This window comes from Lampris incognitus, chromosome 10 (genome assembly GCF_029633865.1).
Source record: "Lampris incognitus isolate fLamInc1 chromosome 10, fLamInc1.hap2, whole genome shotgun sequence".
NCBI lineage: Eukaryota > Metazoa > Chordata > Actinopteri > Lampriformes > Lampridae > Lampris > Lampris incognitus.
Window position 1 is genome coordinate 11,915,094 of NC_079220.1, and position 19,293 is coordinate 11,934,386.

The window sequence follows — 19,293 nt, forward strand, 5'->3', positions numbered from 1 at the left end:
TAATAAGTAGACGTTGGAGAGGTGGGTTTGTTGACAGAATGGAACGGAGAGAACTGTGGTTGTTTGGGGTGGCTGGCAAAGTGAACGGATGTCATGTTAATTTATTAAATTATGTTTTAAGCCATGCAAGGTTTGCTGTCAAGCTAAGGAGGAATATAGCCCATTACGAAAAGAGGAAAGCTGAGGTGTGGAATATTTTTAGGAGTATAATGGAAAGAGATGTTAATATGTTGTACAGTTATGTTAGAAAAGAAGAGTTTATTGGTGGATTTGTGGAGGAGAGCACTTTTATTGTGATTGGGGAAGGAGGGAAGGTGATGTTGGATTTTGGTTAAACAGTGTAGTGTGTGTGGTGTATGTGTATTTTTTGTTTGATTTCTTTGATTTGGTGGTGGTGGTGGGGGGTCCGTAGGCTGGAAGCCATACCAAAAGCCTACAGGTTACCTCACTATGTTCTGCCTTGTCCACCCGTGTTTTAATTTTTTAATTCTTATCCTGTGATTCTATATAGAGTTCGATGGGTTTGTGAAATATTTTATTTCCCTATTGGTTTATTATATGTATGTTGTATTTTGAACGTTTTTCCATAAAATAAAAGAGAGAAAAAAAAGTTCTTCTGCTCTGATTGGCTGTTCATTTATTAGGCGGCATCCGGTTCACCTTGCTGACAGCGCGTGGCGACTGTGGTAAAGTTGTTTTTATATTGCACATTCGGGCCTTGCGATAATTTTTTTTTCCCCGGCAAGTCACACGGTTAATATAATGATATTGTAACCTACAAAAAGACTCACTGGCCGATTGCCAGTCTAAATTTTTCCATTACACCAGGGAGTCGGCCCCCTTAAATCGAGCGGTTAGCTATGTCGCCTCGTGACGCAGTACAACACAAGATCGAATCCTACAGCAGGCGGAAATAAGCTCAGTTACAATATTTTCTAAATCAGCCTAATCAGCTAAATTAAGTAAGACGAGTAGTTGCTAAAAATTAGACTCTAGCTCGGTTAGAATAAGCACTAGTTAGTAATTATGACTAGTCACTATTATCTTTTACTAGTAACAATTCAATAAACCCTAGTTCTTTTATTATTATATTATATTATATTATATTATTTATTATATTACATTATTGCCCTGTGATAGTCTGGCAGCCTGTCCAGGGTGTCTCCCCGCCTGCCGCTCAATGACTGCTGGGACAAACTCCAGCATCCCCACGACCCTGAGAGCAGGATGAGCGGTTTGGATAATGGATGGATGGACGGATATCTGTGGGTAAACAAGTTTAACATCTGCTTGCTTCCTCTTCAAACTCGCAGCTATGCGCCTTTATTTTCAGCATTTGGCTAACGTGCTGAAAACATAAAACGCTATGTGCTGAATCCTTTTCCCTGGAGAGCGTCCTGCCTTGCAGTAACCATTAAACTCAGCAACTGCAAAATTATTCACTTTTTCTGGATATTTGTGAATTGGCCACCGTCTTAAATAGATCAGAGACAGAAACTATACAAAAGGGGATTTACTTGCATGTAAATCTTCAAGATTGTTAATATCAGAATCAGAATCCTTTATTCATCCCCAAGGGGAAACTGGGTAAATTAATATCTTAACAACAGGGTGCCATTACTTTAACTCTGCAAGAGGACCATCAAGCCACCAGAACTAATGGAAAGATTGCATTTTTAAGTCAGTCGAATGAGAGTACAGCCATGCAAAAGCTGGGGTACGGGAGGGGTGCAAAGCAGTCATTACCGTGCACAGAACCCAAGAGTCCTACAGCACAGCCAGAAGGCGAGGAAAAGCCAGCGTTTCTTTATCTTAACTGTTACTATCATTCACCTGGAGCTTCACCATGGAGCCCCGAGACATTGTCATAGAAAGACGCTCTCTGAAACGTCTGAATGTCTACAGCCACAAAGACAGAGAGAGAAGACAGGAGGTTGAGAGAAAAAAGAACGAAGCACTTGGAAAAAGAGGTGTTCAGGCTGGTAGATACACTCAAGTTAGCATTGGCATACTCACAAACACACACACACAACCACACAAATATGCAAGAGCATGTATGGAAACACATACCCATACACAGCATACAAACACAAATAATTGAACTTGCACAAATATTAAGACAACAACAACAAAATACATTCAAGCGTCGATTAACTGCACGCTGCAGAAAAGGAAGAGGTGTGGTTAACAGTTCAAGTCACTTCATCCACTAGAAAATTCCATGCACGTTAGCAAAGGGTTCCTTTTATTTCAGGTTAGCAGTGGGTTATCATAGCAGATCCTTAATTAGAAGAGCGAAACGTCCAACAACAGTTCGCAATCTCACTAGCTGTTTGGTTTTGAATCTGATTACATCAAAAATAAATACGTCAAAGTAAAGACACGAGTTATAATTACAATGGTTGCGACGTTCATTCCATCGCTTCGAAACAAAACAAAGTGTGCCGCTGCGGGTGGAGAATGTGAGCGATTCATCTGACATCCATCTACGAGGGGTAAAATTACCTCCCTTACAGCGGGTGTTTTGACTGGCAATACCCATCCCACATTAGAGCAACGCTGAAGGGAGCTGCTGGACGAGCTCCTGGCAGGTGGAGATTAGAGTAAAAACTGAGAAAACTCCTCTTCAAATGATAAGCACTTCTGAGAGATAATTTCTAAATCACAGGAATGCTTTTTAATGCTTGCAATCTTGTTCCATCTTCAGCATAGCAAAAGTTGGTGGCATGGTAAATCTAGAGTGGTAGAAATTCCACAACGGCAGAATCGGCCCACGTAGAATGTTTTTCACATGGAAAATAACTCTTTTTGTAGTGAAGGGCTACTTTTAACAGGTTGTGGTATGGGACCTGCAGGATTACGGGACTCACCATCTTTCCAGAGCTCGGCCACAAATTTATCGGCCGACTGGTGCAGTAGCGTGGCCACGTTGTCATTGAGCGGGTCCATGTTCTTCATCAGCCACTCGTCAGCCTTGTAGTCCACCTGGAGAGATACAACAGACGATTTCCTCAACATTCACCCGGCTGGCCCCGCAGGAAAATAAACAAAACCCACAAAAAGCATCATGGGACGAGAGAATGTATAATAAAAAACATATAATTTAACTCCAAGTGTCTAAAAAAAAAAAAAAAACATCGACAAAGCATAGGTCCACGGTTTGAGAATGGTGTCTTGAGAATAATATTCAGGTTTATTAGTTGAGCCCAGGGCTGTGCGATATGACCAAAATCTCATATCACGACACAGGTCATTCATATTGCGATAACGATACATATCACGATGTAGCACATTTTCTGTCAATCTAATGATTAGTTTATATAAAATGACCACACGGAAAGTCCTATTTCTTCTTATATTTTGAATTATCATTATTGAATTAAATAAAAGGTACCTACTCATATCTGATTATTTTTCTCCTTTTATTTAGAACCTTTGCGCAAAATTTCAATCAGGCATGTAACAAAATATAAATGTTTAAAATAGAAAAAGGTAAATAGAAAACACTTTTCAACTATAGCTGCAAACAAAATAAATATAGGCCTAAAATGTGAATATGGTCAAAAATATACAACCCATCATATAATACTCTTTAACAGTAGAACTGTTTGTATTGTAACAGCAAACAAAAATAATACTGTTTGACAGGATTCTTGCGTAGGTGGTAAAAGAGGCTAGTGGTGTTTGAGTCTGTTGTGGGGATCGGCGTGTGGCATATTTTGCAAAGTACGGTTTTCTGGTCTGTGTCAGACCTTTCACACCCAGACCACGTCCATACGATAGAAGCAGCCCCTCTTTGAGGTATACGCTCCTCGTTTTGTCCTGGCTGGTCGGAGTCCTTCTGTTCGGAATTACCCCGTTCTGCACTACGTTCACTGGCCTCCATGTTTGTTTGTATTGCTTCCATGCAAATTTCCTGCCTGCGTCCGTGCTGTGCAAAGAGCAGAAAGGGTCGTCCAAATGACGAAAAATATTGCCGTAGAAGAGTATGATTTGTGAGACAACAAAATAAGCGATAGAGCTTGATATGAAACAATAAGACATTTTCTACCATCACACGATATATATATCGTCATATCGCACAGCTAGGAGCAAAAACCAAAAATGACTAAACCAACACAGCAGCACCATGGTACCAGAGTGAACACTATCAGATTTAAATAAAAAGGTTGTCCTGGCAAATGTCAGGGGTGATGATCAGATTTGTATATCAGCCAATCTCCCTCCCTTCGTTCCTGACACTCCCTTTCTGTACGCTGTCTGATGAAGTAGAGATGCTTTAGAAATTAATTTTAAAATATTTGAGATTCAGTCTCAGAATGGTATTTTCATTTTGTCCATTTGCAGAAGAGATGAAACATCTGGAATGTCTTAGATAGCAACCTGACTGGGCCCAAAAATATATTTGCAAATAGTTTTAAGCGTTCGTCTTAACTTGTATGGAGAACAACGTGTAACGAGTTTACACCAAAGTGTTCATATAATGAAACCCACAACATTTACGCAGTCACAATTAAGAGTTTAAAAGTGGAAGTAGACAACTTTTTTGCTTTAACTTATCATTATGAAGTAAATGTTGATTGCACAGTGTAATGGCTATAGAATAATGACACCGTCGGTATTTAGATTGGTTCCCTGTAAGCGTCACTTTCACCACGCAGTTCTGTCTACCACCAGGCATGATTTTTCCCAGTAAATCGATTTACAGCACAGGAAGTGCGTCAACCACCCAGTAACGGGCTAGGCAGTGACGGACAGTGGAACAACCGAAGTAAATGTGGAAACTCTACCCGGCAAAAGCAAAAGAACCCGGTTGATGGAGGAGGCGAACAGGGAGAGCGATAGAAGACAAGATAAAATAAGAGTGAACCTCAGACGAGCATTTACTCGATGGTGAGATCTCCGGGACTTAAGAGGGTTCCAAACCGACTCTCAGTCGGCATTATTTCTACTGGATCAGTAATTAACGCACCCTGCCTACTTATTAATACTACTGGATGTTTCACTCTGCCTTTACCGTAGCACTGAGATTAGGGTTTCTAGTTCAAATTGGGATTCTCACGGTTGTTTCTTGCATTGGACAGTAGCCAGGCTGCTAATAAATGGAAAGCGACCGGGTCGTCTTTGCGACAGCGGCGCAAACAATAAAAACACTTGGAAACGTCTGTCTACTTCCACTTTAAAGTAAACTTTGCAAATGACAGCATAACAGACACTACCTGGATTATGAAACCCATCCATCCAAGTGGATTATTAAAATCGGTCCATGACTTTGGTTTGAGTCAGGTCAGGTGATAACCTTTGGCCCACCTTACATCCCATCCCACCAGGTGGGATGGGATGTTAGGTGGGATTCGTCTCTGTGACACACTTGTGACTTATTTTGCACTTGTCTATCATCTAATACAGTGTGTAGAGTACGGTTTAATGTATGAAATAACAGGATAGTTCTGACAAGTTCAGCAAACTAAAACAATGGGGCTAAAACACCATCATTTGGTTTTAATCACAGACCTGGAAAGGAAAACGCACAATGTTTGCACTTGCTTTCACCCTCAATAATACTCTGTCACTCAGATATTATTTAATAAAATTCAAATTTAATGCTGGCTGCAGAGTTACTTTTTTTGGGGGGGGGGGGGATATCTGGCCAATTTTGAAGTTTTAAGCGGTTCACCTACAGGTCTAAGGACAGACGTAGGTGAATAATGTTCTCTACTGTTCTCGGTATATGCATATCCTTGTTTGTGTGCACTTGTGAGTGTGTTTGTTTGTGTGTACACACGTGGAAGAAAGGTAAGTACACGTAAACCATCATTCCAGGAATGATATCAGTTTTCATGTGGTAACAGACGGAGAGACTTCTCCGGAATGTGGCGGAATATCGACCCTCTCTCCAGATGGCCGACCACCACATGAAGTTGAAAGTTGGTCTGTTATGTAACAGACAGGCAGCATGGAGTCAATCTCAAACCAATGCAAACCAGATGTCGGTTTTCAGCAGCAGCAGTAAGACAACTGGGCTATTGTGTTGAGGCAATGACCTGATTACTACGCCTTTAGAGAGGTTCGGTCTGCTGTCTCCAAGGAAAGCCACAAAACACTGGCCAGAAACAACTGCTGCATAAAGAAAACAATGTCGACATGGAAAGAACCTAAGCTATTAGGTGACATAAACGTTGGTTATGGTTGGAGGAGAAAAAAAAAACAAACAAAACTACTCAAATTTCAAGTGGCTATTTAGAGTGAGTTGACCCTAGAGAGATGCGCCTTTGTGAGGTATCAGAGTACTAGTCTTGTGGATGCAATTCATAATCTATGGGAGGGCAAATACTGCAGCTTCAGTGACGCCAAAGAGCTTTCATCTCTGTCCAAGAAAATTTCCTTGCCCTTGCAATCGCTTCTTAGGTTTGTCTCTGTTCCATCAAGGTCCATCAAATTTGTGAAGTGTTGTTGGGGGTGGGATGCAAAAAAAAAAAAAAAAACACCCCCCAAAAACAGAAAATAGCAAGTCTGAAATGTTGATTGGTCAGCAACACAAACACATTCAAACTAGTGGGCTTGGTATTTACAGAGTCCACGTCAGCCAAACAGTCCTGTTAAACGTACCCTGCCAGCATAGTGAATGATGCAGAAGTCAGCTTTGTCCTTGAGCTGGCGTGGTTTCTGGAATTTGGCATGTGTACCCTGCTCCTGCAGCACCTTCTCCACAAAGCTCTTGTCTGTGGCCTTGGGGAACCAGCACTCCTCATCCAGCAGAGCCAGGATACCAGGGGGGTTGGTCTGTGCTCACAGGTAGTGAGCGAGAGAGGGCAGATTTGGTTACGCAAGAATGCACAACAACACACAGACTGAATGAGCCCCCTCCACACAAACACATACAAAGTCCCCAACGGGGGTACTAACCGGCCTCTCGATGAGGTCAATGCAAGGCTGCAGGTCAAGGCCGAAATCGATGAAGCTCCACTCGATGCCCTCCCTCTGGTACTCCTCCTGCTCCAGGATGAACATGGTGTGGTTGAACAGCTGCTGCAGCTTCTCATTGGTGTAGTTGATGCACAACTGCTCAAACGAGTTCAGCTGGAAGGAGACGGGAGAGCAGAGATGGATGAAACAGATTTCTTTTTCCAGCAGTCATGGAGAATTTCATTTTCTTTTCTTCTTTTTGCAAAACATGCCCATAGCCATTGTTAATGTTTAATTTACTGTGCCCTTATCTAATAACCAATAACAAACAAAATCCTTAATGATTGAAATCTATCCTATTTATGTGTCAATAAAAGAAAATGATCTTTGTGGCAAATGACATCAAATTAATTTGTATTTTTGAGTAATTGCATTTGTATTTACACGTGTTGTTGAGTGTTCACAAAATGCAAATCAGCACCTCAAAGATCTCAAAGCCAGCAATGTCCAGAATTCCAATGAATGAGGCCCCCTGGCGTTTGGTCCTGTCCAGAGCCTTGTTGATGCGGTGGACAAGCCAGCGGAACAGGCGCTCATATGTTGCCTTAGCCAAGGCCTCAACAGCAAAATCAGCCTGGAATGAGACGGAGTACAAAGTTCAGGGACATGTGATATGGGTATTAGTAATATGAACTGTTCTGTGAGCCACAGGGCCGCGTTAAAACAAACACAAGAGCATAACAAAAACTGCTGTAGTTTGTGTGTTACTGACTGGGTGGGGAGGCAAACCATGAAGTACTGCAGAGAAAAACTTAAAACCTCATAATCTGAACATGCTTTTGCAACTCGCTGATCCTCAAAGTGGAATATGCAAACTGTTATGTGGACTACACCAGAGGGATATTAAAGCACAGGAATCAGTTACTCTATTTGTCATGAAATATCATTTCCCCCAGCCCACAACAGTGCAACACAAAGACAAAACACATATCTAAAAACTACAAGAACAAATATATCAAATTACAAAAAAAAAAAAAAATCACTATCCAAGAGCATAAACGCCAGGAGGACTGTCGGAACTGCCAGTGTGCATGGAATAGCAGTTAGCTTAGCCTGTCCTGCTTCTGCATCCTGTCAGACCACCCTCAATGTTTCTTCCTCGGGCACAGCTCCAGGCATGGCCGTGGTCCCTGGGCCCACCAAACGCAGCAGACCAGGCTCCCTCAGCCAATCCAACGCCAGCTCGCCGCACTCCACATGACGACACCAAAAACACAGTCAACACTAGGTGAGGTCGCTGCCAGACCGCCCTCAGTGTTATCGGAACTGCCGGTCTGTGTGAGCTAGCAGTTAGCTTAGCCTGCCCCGCTTCCGCGTCCTGTCAGACCGCCCTCGGCGTTACCTCTTCAGGCGCAGCTCCGGGCAGGGTTGTGGTCCCTGGGACCATAGGACACAGCAAACCAAGCTCTCCGAGCCGATCCTGCACCAGCTCTCCCAGCCATTAAACGAAGACACAAACTTAGACGCAGACGTGGACAAAGACACTGCATGGACGGTACCGGGTGAAGCCGCTGCAAACGTAAGTTCACACCACCATCTTCCCACACCACATCTTCCCACAGAGTAACAGTAACTGTATTATCATCAGGACACTTTTTCTACTTGTTCTGTATCACATACCTCCAACCTCCAAAAGGCTAAAAAAAAATACTATGCAGATGTCCCAAAGCTTTAAATAGTGTACCTGTTCTTTAGTCTGTGCCTTCTGAACGTAGTCTCGCCCTACTTTGATCCGGGGGGAAAGGATTGCTCTGGTGAACTCCATCACGTTCATTCCCAGCAGGTGACACAGCTTCTGGGCCGCTGGAGGAACAAGAAAGCTGGGGGGATGTAACTCATTATATAATATAAATTCAACCTTTAACCAAGTTTACATGCGTGAGATACAACCTTAAAATTCCAGAGACTCTTATTTATACAGATCGTCAGAATTTATATGCAAGTCAAAGACAGATTCTTCATTTCCGTGATTATATCAACATCTCGGTGACTTACAAGCAGAACTACACGGCTTAACTGACATGTTTCACATTTTAATGAGAAAAATACACCAACTGCCCAAGTCTGCATGAAAACAATACAAGACATACAACTACAGCAAGACGATTAAGATCTTGGCTAAATCTGGAATCCAAAATGGGTCAAGGCCAACAGCGTAAATATAGACAGTGCAGGCAGTGTGGTTGCACTGGCGCCCATGTGGTGGTGGTGGGGCCCCATAGAGAAAGCGGGCCCTCCAACAATGTGCTGGGTAGAGAATGGGCCCTTGTGAGTAATTCAGATTGCTTCCTTGGAAATGCGCTCGTGTTCAAAGAACTCACGTTAAATTAAAAAATGGTGCCATTTGCTATACATGCCCTCGAAAATGCAAACCCATCTCCACCACGGTTTTTATATTGTTTTAGTTAAAAGGTCTGTCTAAAACAAAATCATATGCTTATTCTACACAAACTATAAATAAACTATAAAAAGCTCCTCAATTGAATGAATAATTTCTTATTTTCATTGGTATTTCTGTCACATACATATATGCAATGATGATTGATGGGTAATATGCATGTTGTTGTCCAATGCCGAGTCTCTATCTGATTATGTGATGAGACAACACGATATAGCTAGTTTAGGTGAAAAATCTGAACTTCAAGACTGACAAGCTGAGCACATCTGGAAGCCTTGCGAGCAGTCACGCCTTTCGGACATAAAAGTGAGAGTAAGAAAAGAAGAGAGAAAAGAACAGGAGGAGAGAGTAGGTCGGGGGGGTTGTTTGGTCTTCACCTGTGTTCTCTGGCATAGAGGCTTGGTCAGTGTTCCTCTCCTTCTTAAAGATGATGTTTCCAAACTGCAGCACTGCAGACACCACCTTCAGCATGCCTGTAAATGCAGAAAAAGCAGAGGAATTATGCATTTGCAATGAGATGGGGGGGGCAGAATGAGAAAGAGAAAGAATAAGCGTGTGCCCATGCTTTGACTATGTACGGTACTACTAACAGACGATCTCTTCATGAGAGAAGCTCATGATGTGCATTGCCTCCATGGTTTCCTGGAAGTTGTCCTTGTCCTGCTGGCCAGGGATGGGGATGTTACCGTTGGACAGGAAACGGTAGTTATTGAACCCTTCCAGGAGCAGGTCCGCTGGAGGGGTGAGAAACAGTTAAGGGTTAGTACTGTATGTCAAACTAGACTAGCTAGCATAAGTGAAGAACTGATTCAACCCTGAAAGGTAAAAAGCCATTTGTGATTTACTGCAGAGGGCAAAAATGCTTACAGCGGAGGTGCTCCCCGGCTCCTGCCAGCAGCTGGTAGAAGATGTGGAACGTCCTCTCATCTTTGGCCTGTCTGATGGCCCTCGACTTCTCAAGAAGGTCTGACAGTAGTGGTTAAGGACTGACAAGGTGAGAAAACGCTTTCTTCTGCTACTACAACTATTTCTACTACCAAGTCCACCAAGGGCTTCAAGGATTTTTCTGTGTGACTATTGTGATCAAAATTACTAATTTTGTAGTGGTAATTTATAGAATTATGCAGCAAATTAAACAATTAAAAAGTATCACCCTTTTATTTACTTTATATTCACAAAATTGTAAAAGATTAACATGTAAAAAAAATACAAACAATATAATCAATTTTCCTCAACCAATGGGTTGTTCCTTTACATGAGACATTTGTGTATGTGTGTGTGTGTGTGTGTGTGTGTGCATGCGCGTGCACATTTATGTACGTGCGTTTCTGACCGGATGTTATAAAAAAAATTTAAATGGTTCAAAACACAAATCTTGACTTTTTAGAAAAATCTTTGTTTATGAAGGTAACTTTGCAACTTCACCCAGTCTTTAGCGCCTATGTAAACCTGCAAATGCTATTCGCCATTCATCGTCATGGTCGGTTGTACACTTGCTGCCATGCTAGTAGAAAAACATCATGTACACTGAGCAAAAATTTAAACGCAATACTTTTTGTTTTGCCCCCATTTTTCACGAGTTGAAGTAAACGATCCCAGGTTTTTTCCCCCCATGTGTTCTACAAGCTTGATTCTCAGATTCTGCACAAAAATTTGTACACATTTCATTTTATTTCATGATATTTCACAGTGGCGCAGTGGTTAGAGCGGTTGCCTCACAACAAGAAAGTCCTGGGTTTGAGCCCTAGGGTAGTCCAACTTTGGGGGTCGTCCTCCGTGTGGAGTTTGCATGTTCTCCCCGTGTCGGCGTGGGTTTCCTCCAGGCGCTCCGGTTTCCTCCCACAGTCCAAAGACATGCAGGTCAGGTGAATCGGCCATGCTAAATTGTCCCTAGGTGTGGATGTGTGTTGTGCGTCGGCCCTGTGATGGCCTGGTGGCCTGTCCAGGGTGTCTCTCCGCCTGCCACTCAATGACTGCTGGGATAGGCTCCAGCATCCCTGTGATCCTGAGAGCAGGATAAACGGTTTGGATAATGGATGGATGGATATTTCAAATGCAGCCAACATAATCCACTTATCTGACAGGCGTGACATCAACACGCTGATTAAACAGCATGGTCATCACACAGGTGTTCATTATGATTGGGAGAATAAAATATATTCTAAAATGTGCAGTTTTTGCTGCACAACATCATGGCCGAGATGCCACCAATGGTCGAAAAACCCTGCAATTGGCATGCTGATTGCATGAATGTCCACTAGAGCTGCTGCAGAATATTGAATGTCCATTTCTTTACCATAAGCCCCCTCTGGGGTTCTTTCAAAGGTTTTGACAGTACGGCCAACCGGCCTCACAACTATAGACGACGCGACCACATCAGCCCAGCCCAGGACCACTACATCTAGCTTCTGCATCTGGGGTGACCATCTGAGACCAGCCACACAGACAGCGCACGAAACAGGTGGTTTGGAGAACTGAAGAATTTCTGATCAAATTGTCAGAAACTGCTCAGTGAGGTTATTCTGTGTGGCTCAACGTCCTTTACCAGGGTCTACCCAGCATGCTCTATGGCACCTTAACTGTCCCGAGTGGGCAAATGTTCACCGGCAATGGCCCCTGGTACACTGGAGAAGGGCCCTCTTGAGCTGGTTTCGGATGGAAGATGGTGTGTATGGCGTGGTGAGGGTGAGCGGTTTGCTGATGCCAGTGTTGTTGTAACAGTGGCCTGTGGAGGTGGTGGGGTTTTTTGGTATGGGCAGGCATGTCGCAGGAACAAAGAATGTGGATGCCGTTTGTCACTGGCAATTTGAAGGCACATATAGATACCGGTACAAGATCCTGAGGCCCATCGTTGTGCCATTCATCCGCCACCATCAACTCATATTACAGTATGATGATGCACGGCCACATGTTGCAAGGATCTGTACTGAGTATCCGGCAGCTGAAAATGTCCCAGTTCTTCCATGGCCTGCATACTCACCAGACATGTCACCCACTGAGCACGCATGGGATGTTCTGGACCGGCACGTACAACAGTGTGCACCAGTTCCCACGAATATCAAATAACTTTCATAAAATCTTTGAAATAATCGAGTGCTGTGTTTAAACTTTTGCTTGGCAAGTAAGGTGCACACACATCATGTAGCAGGCAAGATAACAAAATGGAAAAGTGCAAATGAGATTTGCCATTTTATATATTTTAGGATTGTAATTTCATGTGAGATATATGCAGTAAAATAAATTATGTGACCCTCGCGGCATAATTATCAATAATTGTGAGGATTGACAACTATTGCTACGATGAATTATCTCATAACAACTGAACCACTACTCTTAGACATTAAAAAGTAAGGATCAATACTGCTGGAGAGCATTTAAAAAAAAAAGTAATCTAGCGGGTTGAGAAAAACTGCTTCATTTCCCCCTCATGAAGAAGTTTCACTGGAACACAAACTGCTATTCAGTGATTGTTTCCAGAAACCTTAGCAACTACCATTTTAAGACAGGAATTCTCATTAAGCATACAGCCAATCAATCTTATTGAAAGTCTATACTTAAAACCATGGGGGAAATTAATTCTGTAATGTTCTCACAAGTATTTTCAGGGACGATCATTTACCCCCCCCCCCGAAACCCGATTCATTGTTCTGCTCACCAGGCATAAATAAATGTGAAATACACGTCAAAAATGACTATTAATACACATTTGAGAGTTTCGCTCCCCCCCCCCCCCCGAGCTGCATCTGGGTAGTACGCAGCAAGAGAAACACATACTTGTGGCGAAGCGTAAGCTGCACGGCCTAACCGCTGCTCTCTGACTCCACATTCAAAGCATCCCCACCCCCCATCTCCATGCTGCCCCCCCTCCTTTTAGAAACCAGATCTTTCACCAGATCACTTTTTTTTTCTCAAGCAGGTAGGATACAGGTTTCGATGTTAGCCCCCACGATGTAGCCTGCGACATCAAAGTTGATGCGGATGAATTTCCCCTGTGGAAAAACATGATACCGTTGAAGCACAAATCCACATGTAATTGGGCCAAGCTCAACCGAGATGGTTCTTTAAATAGTGCTGTTCGAAACAGATGTCACGGAGTGACCCCGTGTGAAATATCACAGGTAGGCTTCAACAGCCAGCCCACAAGGCCGCAAGTTTAAACGAGCCTACACGTGCGTGGGAAGAAGCGTCGGTCACTGCGCTAGCCATCCGTTCGCGCCCCTCTGCAGCATGCAATACCTTTTCCTGGATAACGGTAGAGGATAAAGGCGAGAGAACAAAATGCCTATATTAGGAAGGCCAGGTTACAGGCGAGAAAGAACGCCAGGAATGTTTGTGGTTTCCTGGGAATGTAGCTACGCAATAGTGTCTGCACAGCCACATGCAAACGTGTGTACATTTATGCAGCTCTTTACCACGCACTTTAAACTTGCCCGGGTCAATTAATGACTCATGTGGCCTGGGAACCATCTTGGCTAATCTCGATGCAGTTCATTTGTTTCACACAAGCAAACGCCGGCTAAAACTGAACCCCGAGAGCGATTTGTTGTCGTCAGATGACCAGCAGAACAACTCGCAGGTAAATTATCAGACAATAAGGAGAGGCGTTGCTTTGTGCTTGTGTTACTTGCTAGGTGACTTTAACAGAGCAAACTGCTCAGGGAGCTAATCTACCACTTCAAAAAATGTGCTTACATTTTAAAAAATGTAATAAAAAAAAATTCTATTGAAGATAAATGCACCCTTGGCAGTCAATTTTTTAAATAAGCCATTTCCCCAAATATTTGAGAAAGAAAAATAAGAATAAATAATATGACCGTAATTTTTTTTTTTTTTTTACAAGCAATTTCTCAGAATATTTCTGAAGGAAAAATAGTGTGACAGGGTGAAATTAAAACCGACAATTCATGATAAGCAGTCTTTTGGCGTACTTCAAAAACAGAAGAGTTGCACCGTGTCCCAGAAAATCCCCCGGCGGACTCCCTCACTGCGTATTATTTCACGTGTCACCTGCTGCTGCTTTTCTTCTTCGATGCGGGGAGTTCATTTATGTCGTTCCCGCAGCCGTTCGTCACAGAGCGGCGGGCATATAATTCAAAAATAACACTTTTAAGTCTCAGCCAAGTCCGGTGCTGTGTGTCGAGTCCAAGTCGAGTCTCAAGTCATGTATCAAGTCGAAGTAATATTCAAGCAAGCCCAAAAGTTATCCAATGTGCAAAGAGTCCAACTTGGAAGCATTTATTTTATTAATTTTGCCCATGGCGTTCATTTCCAAGCTGGGACTGAATTCTTCAAAGACTGAACAAACCGCGAGACGGGCCCTACCCCAGGGGCCCGTTCCTTTCGCACGAGCTGCTCAACATCAGGAGGTATCATCTTAAAGCTTTTTCAGATGAAATATATTAGCTGTGGGCGACTCAAGTTTGTGTTTGGATTAATGTAGGCATCTGTACATACTTCTTGTAATACAACCGTAAACTGCACTCATGTGTAGTGTAAGGGACTCTCGGTCCCCTCCCTGGACAGAGACAAAAGGGACAGTCATTGTTCGTGTTTTAAACACGAGGATGAGGACTTGAACGAGAGAGCAAACTCACAAAGCGAGATGAGTTGTCGTTCTTCACTGTCTTGGCGTTGCCAAAGGATTCGAGAATGGGGTTGGCCTGCAACAGCTGGCGTTCCAACTCACCCTGTGGAAAGAAACCAGAAACCAGAAGAGGTTTAGATAAGAGGCCCGCCACATATCAAACATCACTGCTACCAGGCACCCACCACTGCACAAATCACTCATCCCAACAACTTTTTTGGTTTTTCTGTGTCTGCATACACTCGATGGCAAGGCAGCTTTGTTGTTCGGACGGAGCCGGGTCAATACACCAAATCAATCGTCCAGACTGACAGCAGTTTAACGCCACCCTGTTGGCTTTACTTTAGCCGGTTGCAGTATAATGTGATTTCTGTCACTGCCATTTGACATGTTGTGGGTCCAAGAAAGCCAAACAGTGTCAGGAAGTTTGTGAAACCGTGAGGACGCCGTAGTCGGTGAATTTCAACATAGCGTAACCGTACAGTAACGGGTCATTTTGAAATGAATAGCGAGAACCTCCTCTCTGCCTTAAATTCCTGTGGCCGTGATGATACACCCTACACTTCCGGAAAACTACCACTGTGGCTGCTTCCCAACCCCTCAAACCTGGGTTGGCGAGAGGGACATTCCACGAGCCCTGTTGCAAACTCCCACGCCATCATGCACTCACACACAAAACATCCTTCTAGGAAACAGGGCTACGCTGGCAGAGTGCATGCAGCAAAAAAAAAAGAAGGTCCGAGTGGTTCTGTTACTACATCAGGGTACCGCAGATACTAGCGCTGGTTTGACTCCAGGCTTCTCTGCTGGGGGCCTGGTCTCCGAACGCTCAGTGGAGGGGACAGAGTTAGTAAGCCCTACGTCCTGAGCTGCTGGCTGACCGAAGCTCGAGCAGCAAAGACCAGCATGGTACGAAATGTGGGCCAGCCTCAAGCCCTGCATAGATGGGCAGATGTGCCGTTTATGTGAGAGAGGGCCAGGTACGAAACGAGGGAGATGGTGAAGTTGAAAGGGAGAGATACAGAAGGAGAAGGAAGGGGAGGGAGCGAGAAAGAGAGAGATGGATACTGCTGGACTCGTGCGATGGCTGACCAAACATCACTTACACTCCTGCTTTCAGATCATTTTTAGATTGCACCTAACTTATCCACAGTTCTCTAATTTAAGTTAGATCGACAAAAATCAACTTCTCTGGTATTACACATCCCAGACAACAACTCCAGAGGTCCGCGGAAGGGTGGAACACTGTTAGCTGCTGCGGTTTATGTAGCTTTATTCTTCTTTTTTTTTTCATAATCAGAACTCATTTCCACAGGAATGAGGCTGGGGTTTAGGCTTTTTGGCTTATTTTTGCTGATCTCCACCAGGGATCTAGACTGCATTTCTTCTATTTTAAGGAGCCCTAAGATGGAAAAAGAATATCCTAATAACACGCATACCTGAATAACACACCAAAGTAAAAAAACCAAAACAACGAGACCCTCGGTTGCAGACATAATTGGGGACGACGGGTATTCAAGTGGCATGAAGGCACTGACATCTCACTACTCTCCTGTGTGACTAGGAGGTCGAAACAGTTTCCATTCGAACCCAAATCTCCTAAGAGAGGAAGGAAGAAAGTCTGGGAGCCACATCGCCACTCCTGCTGCATCCCCCTCCCATATATCTTGCTCTCTTCCTCACTCTAATGAAACATCTGCCTCCAACTCCCTCTCTGCTTCCTTTTTACCTTATCTGAGTGGATAAAACAGCGCATGCATCTCCATGACTAACCTCCCACACAAAGGCTATCTCTATCCTTCTCATCTGCTTCCCTGCTTCGCCCATACCACCTCATCCTTCCACTCTTCCACTCTCCTCCTCCTCCACCCCTCTTCCATCCCTCCCTTACTCCTCTCCTCCACCAGATCTCTCTCTCTCTCTCTCTCTCTCTCTCTCTCTCTCTCTCTCTCTCTCTCTCTCTCTCTCTCTCTCTCTCTCTCTCCCTCCCTCCCTCCCTCCTGCATTCCTCTGGCCTGTGCTCATAGGCAGCCCTAATGCAATGCAGAGGGAGCACAGAGTCTGGAGAGGTCAGTAAGGATGGTGCAGTCTGGCACAGTAGCACAGGTACTGAACCGCAGCCGCATCTGCACCACAGTGACAAACACACATCCAACCCGCCTTGGTTGCGAATGTATGTGTTTATGTCGAAGACTATACAAATCATCTAAGGCTTGCTCAACTCCTCCAGGTATTTGACTTATAGTGAGCTAAGAAACACCAGGTGTTGGTTTGTGCTGCAGGGGGACTAATGTCGGATAAATCGAGTGGAGAACAGGCAGGCCAATAAATATCAGGTTTTATGGAGAGCACAGCAGCAGACGACTGAGCTGGAAAGAATGTTGAAATGTAGTCAATTATAACTGGAGAAAGCTGAAACATGCAGCACAGTTCAACCAGATTCAGTGTTAAATCATGCTACCCACACTCATCTATGTTATTCATCACACAGAAGAACATACAGTGCAGTCAGTTTTTAAAATACAGGTGGGAATACATCAAACAGGACTACAGAATCTGCATCCGACAGTACATCCCCCTTTATGTGGTGTTTGTTTGAGTAGCATAAGCCACGCGCAGACTGAAGGACACACAGTCGGTCATCATCAAAAACTCAACATGGCCAAGGATTCAAATGGGTATTTCTAGAAAGAGCGTTTAAAAATAACAAGCATGCATCTGCTATCTATCAGCACAGTACAAATAGGAGTCATGCACAGATGAAAGGTTTGATCGACTGCCCCCATGATTCAATTTGTAATATCTCCTTTCCTTACCTGCCACTGTCCTCACTAATATTCACCTCGCTATGGAGAGAAGGCTACAGCTTGCATTAAATTAAATCTGAGATTGTAAAAAATGTGTGAATATATATATATATATAGTGTTTTTTTCCGAAACCGTCAATGGTGTTGTGAGTGCTCGACTAATGAGGAGCGGAATGTCAACACAGATACAGGAAAAAAGATTTTAATTAAAGATTTAATGCATTAAAATCTTTTTTCCTGTATCTGTGTTGATATATATATTCATATATATATATATATATAAAATCCAGTGATTCAAGTAAATTCTTTATGAGACAGTACAAGCCTGTTTCATGCCATAAGCGATCATGAGCTGTCAATAAAGCTACAGGGGAAAGGACATACCATTTACTGTCTCGTCATGCACATCACATGCACAACGTCCAATGGGGAAGGGAGAGGTGCGACGTTCAAAAATTCAAAAACACGTGATCGCTAACGGTCCAATGGGGGGGCTAACATTCAACAAATAATATCGTCCCACAACACAAGAATCATGAACAAATCAATGACACCTTCATCACAACCGGACACCCCCAGCTGCAACTGCCGTATGAACGACTCATGCCCCCTCGAAAGAAAATGCCAGACGAAAGAAGTTATCTACCAAGCTACGGTGAAGAGAGCTGACAACGGCAAAATAGAGACATACGTCGGTCTAACAGAGGGAACATTCAAAAGGGGTTTAATACACACGTGTAGCTTTAGAAACAACTGTTTTAAGAATGTAACATTGTTAAGCCGTTATATTTGGTCATTGGCGGGCAGAAACATTAATCATTCAACCACCTGGAAAATCCTCTCAAAGAACAAAACATATTCAACCTGTGGTAAAATGTGCAACCTATGTCTTCACTGAAAAAATATTTTATCGTTTGCAAACCAGAAATGTCCACATTGAATAACAGCAATGGATTGGCCAGCAGTTGCAGACATAGATATAAGCACCTATTTTGTAATTATAAATAAATCATGCCAATAGACAAATACCAACCCCCCCCCCGCCCCGCCACTGGACCTTTAGCAATCACGTGTTTTTGAATTTTTGAATGTCACACCTCTCCCTTCCCCATTGGACATTGTGCACGTGATGTGCATGACGAGGGGCTTAATGGTATGTTCTTTCCCGTGTAACTTTATTGACAGCTGATGATTGCTTATGGCACGAAACAGGCTTGTACTGTCTCAAAGAATTTACTGGAATCACTGGATTATTTTGGTCCTTATTTGTTGAGCATTTTCCCTACCATTGAGTGTTTCTTTTAACAAAGATATAGATATACACACACACACACACACACACACAAACACACACACACACACACACACACACCTTTTTTGTATTTGATTACGTTTCCAGCTCACTGACTTCTGCACCTCTATCAATAAATACATAACAAGTTTTTTTTGGGGGGGGGGGGGTTCCCCCCTTTTCTCCCCAATTGTATCCAGCCGATTGTCCCCCCCCCCCCCCAGGGCATCCCAGTCGCTGCTCCACC

The 19,293-nt window shown here is 43.5% G+C and overlaps 1 protein-coding gene across 1 annotated transcript in view; it reads right to left on the reverse strand.

Moving 5' to 3' along the window:
- LOC130119431 (myosin-10-like) overlaps positions 1-19,293 on the reverse strand; it is a 119,036-nt gene that overhangs the window by 50,603 nt on the left and 49,140 nt on the right. Inside the window, exons 6-15 of the mRNA XM_056287934.1 lie at positions 14,959-15,051; positions 13,290-13,353; positions 10,232-10,330; positions 9,955-10,098; positions 9,742-9,837; positions 8,651-8,769; positions 7,388-7,540; positions 6,907-7,080; positions 6,610-6,783; positions 2,871-2,985 (exon numbers count right to left, since the gene is read on the reverse strand). Coding sequence (XP_056143909.1) covers positions 2,871-2,985; positions 6,610-6,783; positions 6,907-7,080; positions 7,388-7,540; positions 8,651-8,769; positions 9,742-9,837; positions 9,955-10,098; positions 10,232-10,330; positions 13,290-13,353; positions 14,959-15,051 — 1,231 coding nt within the window. The remainder of the gene's footprint in view (positions 1-2,870; positions 2,986-6,609; positions 6,784-6,906; positions 7,081-7,387; positions 7,541-8,650; positions 8,770-9,741; positions 9,838-9,954; positions 10,099-10,231; positions 10,331-13,289; positions 13,354-14,958; positions 15,052-19,293) is intronic.